Raw genomic sequence first — 11,989 nt, 5'->3', positions numbered from 1 at the left:
AATTGTAAAAACTGATGTGCACATTTTGCGTAATTCCGTCCGTTTTATGAAAATGTTATTTATTCTATTTGGTTCAGTGCGGGTTTTGATAAAAGACGCGACACATCAAACTCCTCACAGCGATATCCCGATGTCACGCGCTGGAAAGGAGCTTGGCTACAAAAACAAAGCCACATACAATCATGAAATACTGAGCATTATCTTTCCCGAAATATAAATCATGCTGCAATGTCTAAATACAGAATTCTAATTGGTTTTCAAATGAATGGGACCTTGATGTATAATATTGGCGGCTTAATACGTGTTCATACCAATTATTTATTTTCATTGCTGTAGGCGATTTTCCCGGTACCGGAAGAGATATTTTCATACAAACACGCGGGAGTTGAAACAAATTGAAAGTTGGTACTTGTTTCCTTAAAAATATTTGGAGGTGTCTGTCTGTCCGTTTATCGGATTTGTAGGTAACATGTTCACACCACGTCCAACTGGTACCCGTGCTAGAGCGTCGCCGTTCACACCAGGATCACAACGTGCCTCTCAAACTAAACGCTCATCGGGGGTGTTTACCCCGCAGAGCCGTCGACTATCTTCGTTAAGGTACGGCATATTTAATACTCGACCCACTCTATTGTGATGTACATGTATAATATTATGATATGAACTAGCCTATTTTTAATATTTCTGTGAAATTAAATTTATGTTCGGAATATGAATTTTGCAGATTCATTTATTCCAATCTCATTAAAATCAGACCTTAGTTCTCGCTACCGCTAAACAAAGATCTGAAGACATCCCATTAGGGGTCACGTCAGAACGACCTTTCATCCGACCAATCAGGGCGTCGCTTACCAGATTATGAAAGTGACAGTCGGAATGTGATTTCTAATCATGCAATCTCGAAAACTTTAACATTGGGTATTCCGAACGAAAGTTACGGGTTTAAAGACTGAATCCTTACAATCTAGGCCATCCATTAGCCTTTCCAGAATGTTTTTTTGTTCAGGTTTCAAATTTGTAATCGAGAATTTGTCAATATATGTTTCGAAGCGAAGTCGCCAATTTGAAATAAGTGCCGTAAAGCACGAGAAAGCTGCCTTCTGATTGGTCATTCCATTGGTCGGTCAAAGTTTGCGCAAGGTCGCTCTGACGTGACCCGTAATGGGATGTCTTCAGATCTTTGTTTAGCGGTAGCCAGAACTAAGATCTGATTTTAATGAGATTGCATTTATTCCTCCTTCTATGTGTTGTCAGTTTTCGCGCATGTAATAATTGCCAATGTATCAGTAATGCTGAATGTCTGCAATAATTACATGCGGGTTTTTTGGGTGTGATTATAGAAACTGGTAATATCCCATAGTGTCATTACCAAATCTGGTCAGTATTCATAGTATAGAAAATACATATTGATCTATTCAAGCACAGAAATACATATCGTAAACAATGGTAAAGAAAATTAGATTATTGACCATGTATACCAGAAGACTGGAGGCTGAAGACACAAAGGTTTAAACCTTGTATACAACAAGACCGAAGGCTGAAGGCTGTTTTTCTTCCATTTTTAACATCTTCATATTCCTGTGGTTCCAGACAATTGCATGTTGGCAGTGAATACTAAAACTTGTCTGTCTAATGATAGTAAATGCTGTGTTATTATTTTCAGAAGCCACACCCCTTCAAAATCCAACCGATCTCTGCAGACATCACAGATAGTTGATGATGTCAGCTCACAACACCGTGTTGAGAGTTTTGGCGTACCTCTTCCTGTTCTGATCACAGAAGCTCTTACCCTGGCCGACAGTGAGTGAGAAGGAAATTACCAACTCTGAAATGATCCTTCTGAATGTTAAGATTGATAATATGATATGTTTGTTTGTTGTTTAATGCCGCATTCAGCAATATTCCAGCCATATGACAGCGGTCTGTAAATAATCGAGTCTGGACCAGACAATCCAATGATTGATATCTTGAGCATCAGTGTCTGAAACTCAGAGCCTTGAGGGGCCCGCATATTTAAAAAACTGTAGGCCCAGTGGAAAAACTGTAGGTCCAAACATATTAACTGAAGCAGGGAGACATACTCTTGTATGTCCCAGAGACTCGGTGGTGATCACCTCTTATGACAAGCATAGTTGCCTTTTACGGCAAGCATGGGTTACTGAAGACCTATTCTACCCAGGATCATCACATATTATCATGTACATTGCCATGCAGGCTTTCTGTATTAGTGTGTCAGTGGCACCGTTTAAGTATGTTCCTGATCATGCTGATACCTGAACATGATTAAGGGCACACATGAAAACTTAGAAGTCACATTTTTTAATATGCATTGTGATGATGATAAGCTGGTGAAAGGTTTTCTTTTGCAAAAATAATCTGGGAAAACAAAACAAGCTTACGAACACGCTTATTGAACAGTATGATGAGATGATTCATAAACTAAACCTGGAGATCATTCAGCATGTTCAGAAAAGGAATAGGATGTCAATGAAACTGCAGACTTTCTAAATTACGCCTGCTTAGCAATGTTAACTAGCTCATGATAAAATAACTTCAACAAGTTTTAAGATGGATCCAAAATTATTATTCTTGATTGTTGTTTTTGGCACGCTTTAATTCCAAAAATGTTTTGTGTGGCCTGTACCACACTTGAAACAAACTATATCTCTGTCCCAAGCATGGTGGGGCAGTCAGGTAGCCTTGTGGTTAAAACGTTCGCTCGTCACACCGAAGACCCTGGTTCGATTCCCGACATGGGTTATGTAACCTTAGGTTCCGGGTACTTTACCCTTCTACCTATGGTCACTTGTCCTTATCAACTACTCCTTGGTTCTAGGGATGATGTAGCTATCTCAGAATCACAAGTCCGATGGTTTGCTCCAGTCCTTTTTATTTATGATAGAGTTAATCATAAATACACACACATGGTCCTCAGATATATTCTTGTTGTTGCCTGATATAAATACAACACATACCTAGATGATGGTTGAAGAGCCTGATGGTTTTTCTGATGAACGTTAACTCTACTTCTTTTCTGACTCGGGATCCCAAAACCACAGTGAACCGTTCTGTTCAGCTGTATGCTCCCCACTCCCCGCACCACTCTCGGACAACTCACTAAATACTATTCATGATAATTTTTGTCCTAACGCTCACCTCCATATGAACCCCAATTTCCGTTCCAATCAGTTCTTCTATCAAGCCCTTCTAAACCAAACCTTCAGCTAATTTCCTAACTCATTGGTCAACCGATAAACTCTTAATAGCATACTCATAATTCAACCTCTTTATGACAAAAATCCAACACTCTGTCAGACTGGAAAGCGTCTAAAAGATGCTTAATCATGTTAATCAGACATTCCAATCAAGCAGTAGTAGTGAGAAATATTCGATCATTTCAAGACTGACAGTTTGTTCCATCCATTCATTTCCCCTCTGATACTTATATTGCAAGACCAGATTCTGCTAATATCATTGTACTAATGAAAATGTTATCTCTATCACTAAGAGAAGCTAAATCAATAATCATTTGCTCAATTTAGTAAAACTACATTTAAGTAAATATAAAAACCCTTTTCCAAAATACCCTGGTTATACATGCCCTTCCCGTTGTAGAGCATGTCCCATGCGATTGACCAATGATAATAAAATATAAGATGTAAATACAATAGTACAATATCAATATGTAACAACTTGTGTGTGTATGCATCTGAGAACCAGAAAATACAATGAAATTTTTACAAGATAATGTCACAGATAGGATCTGTCTTGGGTTGTACCTATCTGAGAATGATAACATGCCAAGACTTATAAAGGCATAATCAAACAATTCTTCTTTGTACGCTTTTTCAGTAGATGCAGATTGGTAATAAAAACATTTACTTAACATTTCGATCTTATATGTAAAGACATATGAGCATTTTCCTTCAGGCAAAAATCACAATAGTATCACAACACCAATAAACAACTGATGATCAGTTTCAGAGTTCTGTGTATCCAATATATAATCTTACTATTCTGTGTCATCAACATGTTCCATGTCAGAATGTTCTATGACATATTCAACTTACTCTTACTCTTATGGTCTTGATCCAATGGGAAAAGTTCTCCATATCAGATGATCAAAAATGTCCTATTAAATGTGGAAGTTTACTTAAAAATGATTCTCTCCATCATCTTATAGAATGAGGTTGCTCATTCCTACATGTATGACAGTGAAAACTTTGACTCTGATGTCCAAAAGAGTTAATTGTCCAAAATTCAGTCATTTATAAATCAAATAGGAAATTACTTTAAATTCATGCATTACACTCCATGAAGTCCTCTTTAACTGAAGATTACAACAGTTTGTTCTTATAATTTCTCACGTAAATGTTGAACTTTATCTTCAGCATCTATACTCAGTTAACAAACAACATCTTACCTGACTCAATAATCACAATAGGTTTTTTTTTGTTTTGTTTTTCAATATCAAAACAACATCAACTTATCATAAAGTCACTGGACATACACCTATATAGAATATTGTCAAATGTCTCATTGGGCAGTGATCGCACATGCAATCTATCAACTCCTGAGGTGCAATACAATGCACCATATACAACATCCTGGTAGCATATAACGGATAGATTTTCTCTCATGAAATTCAACATATGTTTTTCTCATATGGTAGGTGTACCCATTCATATATATTATATATAAATGCATATAGGTCAGCACAAAAGCATAAAACATGTAGTAAAAGTAACATATTGAATACAGTATAACATCAACATTTATACAAGAGGACACTAGTATGTCTGAGATCACTTAAATTTCTAAAACTGTGACATTTCAATGCTCTCCTTATTTTGATAGAGTCTGCCTTAAATGTCGGAAAGGTATCAACTCGGGTGATAGTACATTTTCTAACAACTTATATAATTCCGTGCTCAACCGATTAATCTTCCTTTCAACCATAGTAGCAAAATGTAACTCCTTTGCAACCAGTTGTATCCAATGTGCATACATGGCCTGAAACCATTGTATCTTACCATCCTCTACCTTTATCAGTTCAGTCAATTCATTATGCAATTATACCTTGCTTCAAACCATCCATTCTGTCATTGGCCTTAGACATGTACAAACCCATGTAATCCTGTGACACATAAAAAGCTGCTTCTTCCGCTCTCATTCTATTTGATAAGATATTGATATGTTGTCGTATTATGTTCACGTCATGTCACGGCGGTAACGAATAAATTGTGTGAGAATTCACCAATAATAGGTAGCAATGCTCTCTTGGAGCGAGTCTGAGAATCAACAATTTGACCTTGAAGAATAATGTTCCTGATCAAAGTAACCCCTTCTAACTTGTTTTCGAAAGTGTCGTCATGTATGCGATAAGTAAAATTCAATACAGCCCTCATATTCTCATCACAGGACGTATGATTTGCCTGAAGACAAGTATCTCTGAGCAGAATCAGATAGTTAGAGATCTTGGGTAATTCAGTAGTGAATATATGATACCATGTCTGTTCGTATGTTAAGTCGTCCCATATATCTGAAGGTATTACCCCAGAGATAGATATCCGGAATGCATGTCGTCAATGGTTCCACACCATTAGTAGTGTCATCATCACCTTAAGTGTGAAGCCTAAGGGTCCTTTAGAACGCAAACATCCAAGTTGTCTCTCAGATTTTAAATCTGATCTCAGTTCCTACTCTGTTATCCCTATGAAGCCATATCTTCCCTAAGTGAAAAACAATAAACAACAATCCCAATTGATCGTCACCAATGTACCATACAACATATTACTCTCTCATAAATAATGTCTACCAACATTAAGTAAACCGCAGAACACAGCGCTTATGTTCATACAGTTCCAGTTCATGTGTGAATAATATGCTGTACTTGTGGGTCAGTTGAATATTTTTAAGTTAAAAGGCCTTGTTTTTAAACAACTTCTGATTTGTTACATCTTCAATCCCATTAATATATAACCGTATGTCCCTTTTCACTCCTATCGTTGTGTCTTTATCTGTGTCAGCATCATAACTCATGAAAAAAAACCAACCTCTTTAATATTCCGTCTGTACTCTCTTCAAACATTTCCCCTCCTCAACAGGAGGTATACAACAGCCTTCTGACTAGGCAAAACTCTTCTGTACAAATATGATTGGCCAATCATCTACATCCCACGACCGATTTATAGGTCTTCACCCAGGCTACGAGACAAATCGACCCTCTGTCCTTCGTCCCGAGTGAATTCATCGTTAGTCTTTCGACTGTCCTCAATATACTCAGCAACTTGAGGTAGAAACATATCTACCTCACCACTAGAGACTGTCAGGCATCTCTAGACTTGATCTTTCAAGCTTTGAAACAGCATAGGCATTTCCTCATCTATGTGTTTATATTCAAATAACGTAGGCATGTCTCCTCTACGTCCTTGTCGACATTATTACTACGTGGGCATGTCTCCTCCACGGCTTGACAGCATAGGCATGTGACCTCTACGACTTACTATCATTTCATATCTACGTAGGCATGTTACCTCTACGACGTTGTTCATCATCTCATATCTGCGTAGGCATGTTACCTCTACGACTTTTCATTATCATCCTTGATTTCCTATCTGGGTACCCATTTGCTTTGACACATGACACTATAACTTGGGACTAAAACCAACTTGTTATTATAACCTTGGATCTACATATCCTCCGTATATCATATACCTATATGGTTGTCAAACTTCCTTACTTGCAGTTCTATTGTTTACTCGTTTGTTGTTTTCTTTCTTCACCTTCCCTGTCATTGTTCTTCTGACATGGAAATCCTCCTTAATTTCTGAATTTGAGAAACTCACTTAGGACCCCTTCTCTATTTGAGACACCTGCTAATCGGACTTGGTATCGCATTCCTCTACGACTTATCAACTCCCATTTCATATTTGGATATCCATATTCCCGTCAATCAATGAGGCCTGTCAATATCAACATGGTTGAATGCTTTGTCACCTGTGGTGATAGGCATGGTATGTGTGTTGTCACTGTCTCCTAACTCTCCATACACATTGGCAATATCGACTTCTTCAATGACACCTATTGCTAACTTAACCTCTGAATTAGCAGGGTTCATCAACCTAAACAATGGTACTTGATTGACAGATGAAGTGAGATATCTAGCACCTCGCATATAACCATTCTGCAATAGACTCAATCGGCTCAACAACGCCTAACTTAATGTACACCGGCAACAAAGTTTCATCGTGTGGTGGTGGTACCACATCACATATACATGTAACAAAGTTGGAATAATCTGAATAAGCAATGAACTTTGTCTCTGTAAGTCCATCCCACAAAGTCGACCTATTATGGCTAATATCAATGTTAGCTTTCTGGCTTTTCCAAGAAATCTAAGCCTAACAACACATCAATTCATAAGGCTAAAAAAAAGACCTGAAAGTCCTGTACAACACATAGCTGACTATCTGTAAGAGGAATTGCAGATACACCTAACACATCTAATGGTTTCCCATCTGCACAACCAATGACCTTGCACCTCATTTTGTTATAGGGAAATCTACACTCACCTCCAATAGATGAGAATACATTTGAATACATACAGCTCAAAGTTTCACCTGAGTCACATAGGGCACTGTAAGGCTTTCCAGATATCTTAACCCTAATACTGCTGTGAGATAAGCCCACACTACAAGTCAAAACAACAATCTCGCTCAAATCACTTATCATTTCTATGATCTGGTTCTGTATTATTTCTCATTGTAAAAGTGTGGCTTATGATGTTACCAACATTATCAAAATCAATATTTGCTATATTGGCGGCAGGCTCAAATCCTCATGTAGCACTGCCCCTGTTAACCCTTGCACCCGTTTGGCTTAATTAGCAAAGCAGAATCTGCTTAGGTGCCCTATCCTACAGCATTGAAAACATTGCATAGATCTCACAAGACTCTCAGACATACTAAAATGTGTCCTACCTCATTGTCCACAAATGTTCCATAATTGTGGTTGTGACACCCTTTGCTCCTCATTGCTCATATTCCTTGGAGCAGGGCTCCAGTTTTGTCCACAGGGCACACCATTGTCACTCATGTCCCTGATATTAACATGTGTTGATGCATAACCACTTCTGTGATGTTGATGGAATGTTTGTGTCCCGTTCTTCACTGGTTGTTGGTCATCAGTACACTCAGTCCCAGTTTTAATGTACTGTTTTCTGTACATAGAGTCATCCTGATGCTCATATGAAAAGTTCCCTCCTGTTCGAGTATTTTCTGCACTGGTCAATAAGGATACTTGTCCTGGTTATAGTATACCCTGGTTATAGTACAATGTGTGAAGCCCATTTCTGGTGTCCCCTGCCGTGATATTGCTGGAATGTTGCTGGAATATTGCTAAAAGCGGCGTAAAACCAAACACACTCACTAACTCACCCCAAGCATGGTATTAGCATTAAATTATTAAATTTTGATGTAATAATGTCATGAATATTTAATAATTAATTTTGTTGATCATGTTTTCATTTATCGTGTTTATTGGTCCTCATTATAATCATGATATAGTGATTTTCAGGGCAAGTAAGACAGGTCACAGTGCTTGAGTTGCATAAAATATTGACTCCAACTATATCATGTATGTCGACATTTTCTTGAAAACACCAAGCATGTGTTTCTTCTTTGGGCATGAGTGGCCAAGTGATCTCAGGCCAGACAGGGTGGAGTAGGAGATACAGATTCGTTTGCCAAATATTCAGATCAGTATTCGTCATAATTCATGTTTTACCTTACCTGACTCTACACAGTGCTTTTGATTCCCTACCTTATACAAACAGACAGTACTCGAACAGAGAGATAGTTGAAACAGACTATAGGCCATGCCCCAATACCCAGGAGTTATCTGCCTTGGCCCATACTCCCTCATATACTTCTCTGTCTGACTCCGTCAGATGTGTGGGGGCACGGGTGGCCCAGTCGTCTAAGGCACCGCGATATATATATCGGCTGTCAGGTGATTTTGACAATCGATACTCTGAGGCAGCGGGTCCATCATGTCCATCCTCCTCTGACTAGGGCTTAAGTGGCAAATGTGTACAACTTGCATCACTTTAGGCTCTCTTCCCATGGTAAGCCGACATGCTATGATATAACTGACATACTGATCAACACAGTGTTGTGCCCAACTTACAAACTCCTTTGCTACTTGCAGGAAACACAGAGATCACAGTTAACGTAGACCCGTCAGGCTGGGCGTGGCTGGTTGGGGGACGCAAGCTGTTTGTGTGGAGATACAAGCAACAGCCGGGGACTAGAGTGAGTGACGACCTATTTGAATTTTCATAAAGATGTAAAAATTTACATTTTGGGGGGCCATGGGTGGCCCAGTCGTCTAAGGTGCCACAATTCACGTGGGTTGAATCCCGTTTTCTAGGTTTGTCTGCACCATACCCGTGATCATGGGTTTCACTGAAGTGGTAAACATCCGAGACCTACGTGACTTCGGGCTTTCCTCCCACATCAAGCTGACACGCCGCGATATAACTGTAATACTGTTAATAGCAGTGTTAAACTCACTCACTCACTGTTGATATGTTTTCAGGGTGTACTGTGTAAAGAGCTGACCTTGCCACCCAGTGACCTTGCCCACAGTGCGGAGAGGGTGTGTGTCATCCCCAGCGACAACCAGCCTGCAGCATGTGTGGCCGTATCCCCAGAGGGGGTGGTCCGGTACTGGCCCAACATTGCATACGAGTCCTCAACAGGCGAGGTCAGCGCTGAACTGAAGGGGGAAGAATGTGCATGTGTCATCAACTTTCAGGTAACATTCGCTCATCATGGGATGAATACTTACAAGAACTGCTTGGTATACTGCAATACACTTTTCAAACGATATGAATTGCAATATTTTATCTGTGTACTGGTGTATAGGATTAACAATATATAACAAGTTTCATTTCACCTAAAATCTCTGAGATTGACGGAAATGCAAGAGTGATTTTTCTCACATTTTTCTCACATTTTTCTCCCACATGACAACATGCAACCCATGCTTGTTGAAAACTAAAAGGCGATTATGCTTGTCGAAAGAGACTACTAACGGCATAGGGTGGTCAGGCTTCCTGACTTGGTTCATGATGTCATCGCATCTCAATTGCATGGATCGATGCTCATGATGTCAATCACTTGATTGTCTGGTCCAGACACGATTATTTACAGACCACCGTCATATAGCTGGAATATTACTGAATGTGTAGATGTTTTCAATGAAGCCGACAAGTTAGGCCAACTTTGATTTTGTATGGCTGTCATACCTTGCTGCTCCAGCTTTTTTGTAAGTAATAATCATGTCTTAGGTCTACTGGTCGTCATGGTAATGGTCACAAGAAAATGGTTTTCCCATGGCTAGGTGTGCAGGTTGACTGAAAGCTTCATGGAGTGAATTAAATTTTGTGTGTCTAACTTTGATTCTTAATTGTCTGAAGAAAGCCCTTGAGTAATGTTTCATAAATTACGACGAATATGAACATCAGTTTCATAATTAAACTCTTTTGCTTAATGTCTTGACTATGTATCATAAATTAGATGCAGATCATTTAAAAGAGTTCATAGATTTCATGTTTGTGTCCATCATATTTAAGCCATGGCTATGTACAGCAGGAATACTGCCTCCTCTCTCTCACATGCATAGCTATCGTTTATTACCTGATCTTTTCATTTCAATTTTGGCTATTATGTCTCTCAAGCTCTAAGAATGCCTACATCAATTCCTGACTGTCCTGTCCACCATATTTTCACAATGTGTTTTCTTCCTAATAGCCGTTCGGATGTCTCCTGGCCACTACCACCAGCTCTCTCATATTGCTGACCACCACCCCTGGTCAGGTAAGTACACACATGCACACGCACGCACGCACACACACACACACACACACACACACACACACACACAGCAGTCACCATGGTAACTAGCAGGAGTTCTGTTAGCAACGGGTGTTTTTTCAGTATATTGGTAGGTTCAGCAAGACACGTTGTGATAAACTGAATGGGCTGGCTATTGCTTATGGCCTAGTGTGGCACTGAACTCCTCTCTGCTGTGAGCTGGCTGGCCTAGTATGACACTGTACCCCTCTCTGCTGTGAGCTGGCTGGCCTAGTATGGCACTGTACCCCTCTCTGCTGTGAGCTGGCTGGCCTAGTGTGGCACTGTACCCCTCTCTGCTGTGAGCTGGCTGGCCTAGTGTGGCACTGAACTCCTCTCTGCTGTGAGCTGGCTGGCCTAGTATGGCACTGTACCCCTCTCTGCTGTGAGCTGGCTGGCCTAGTATGACACTGTACCCCTCTCTGCTGTGAGCTGGCTGGCCTAGTATGGCACTGAACTCCTCTCTGCTGTGAGCTTGCTGGCCTAGTATGGCACTGTACCCCTCTCTGCTGTGAGCTGGCTGGCCTAGTATGGCACTGTACCCCTCTCTGCTGTGAGCTGGCTGGCCTAGTATGACACTGTACCCCTCTCTGCTGTTGGCTGGATGGCCTAGTATGGCACTGTACCCCTCTCTGCTGTGAGCTGGCTGGCCTAGTATGACACTGTACCCCTCTCTGCTGTGAGCTGGCTGGCCTAGTATGGCACTGAACTCCTCTCTGCTGTGAGCTGGCTGGCCTAGTATGGCACTGTACCCCTCTCTGCTGTGAGCTGGCTGGCCTAGTATGGCACTGTACCCCTCTCTGCTGTGAGCTGGCTGACCTAGTATGGCACCGTACCCCTCTCCGATGTGAGCTGGCTGGCCTAGTATGGCACCGTACCCCACTCCGATGTGAGCTGGCTGACCTAGTATGGCACTGTACCCCTCTCCGATGTGAGCTGGCTGGCCTAGTATGGCACCGTACCCCTCTCCGATGTGAGCTGGCTGACCTAGTATGGCACCGTACCCCTCTCCGATGTGAGCTGGCTGACCTAGTATGGCACTGTACCCCTCTCTGCTGTGAGCTGGCTGG

The 11,989-nt window shown here is 40.7% G+C and overlaps 1 protein-coding gene across 2 annotated transcripts in view; it reads left to right on the top strand.

Moving 5' to 3' along the window:
• Positions 1-327: 327 nt before the first annotated feature.
• LOC124124817 (nuclear pore complex protein Nup133-like) overlaps positions 328-11,989 on the top strand; it is a 57,033-nt gene continuing 45,371 nt past the window's right edge. For both annotated transcript variants that reach the window (XR_007223203.1, XM_048403187.1), the window contains exons 1-5: positions 328-600; positions 1,664-1,800; positions 9,211-9,314; positions 9,601-9,819; positions 10,818-10,883. Coding sequence is in view for 1 of the 2 variants with exons in the window: in XM_048403187.1 (XP_048259144.1) it covers positions 470-600; positions 1,664-1,800; positions 9,211-9,314; positions 9,601-9,819; positions 10,818-10,883 (657 nt within the window). In the remaining variant the exon portion in view is untranslated. The remainder of the gene's footprint in view (positions 601-1,663; positions 1,801-9,210; positions 9,315-9,600; positions 9,820-10,817; positions 10,884-11,989) is intronic.

Source organism: Haliotis rufescens, unplaced genomic scaffold, assembly GCF_023055435.1.
Source record: "Haliotis rufescens isolate VD_foot unplaced genomic scaffold, xgHalRufe1.0.p SCAF_3, whole genome shotgun sequence".
Taxonomy (NCBI): Eukaryota; Metazoa; Mollusca; class Gastropoda; order Lepetellida; family Haliotidae; genus Haliotis; species Haliotis rufescens.
This window is presented reverse-complemented; position numbering and strand designations above follow the sequence as displayed.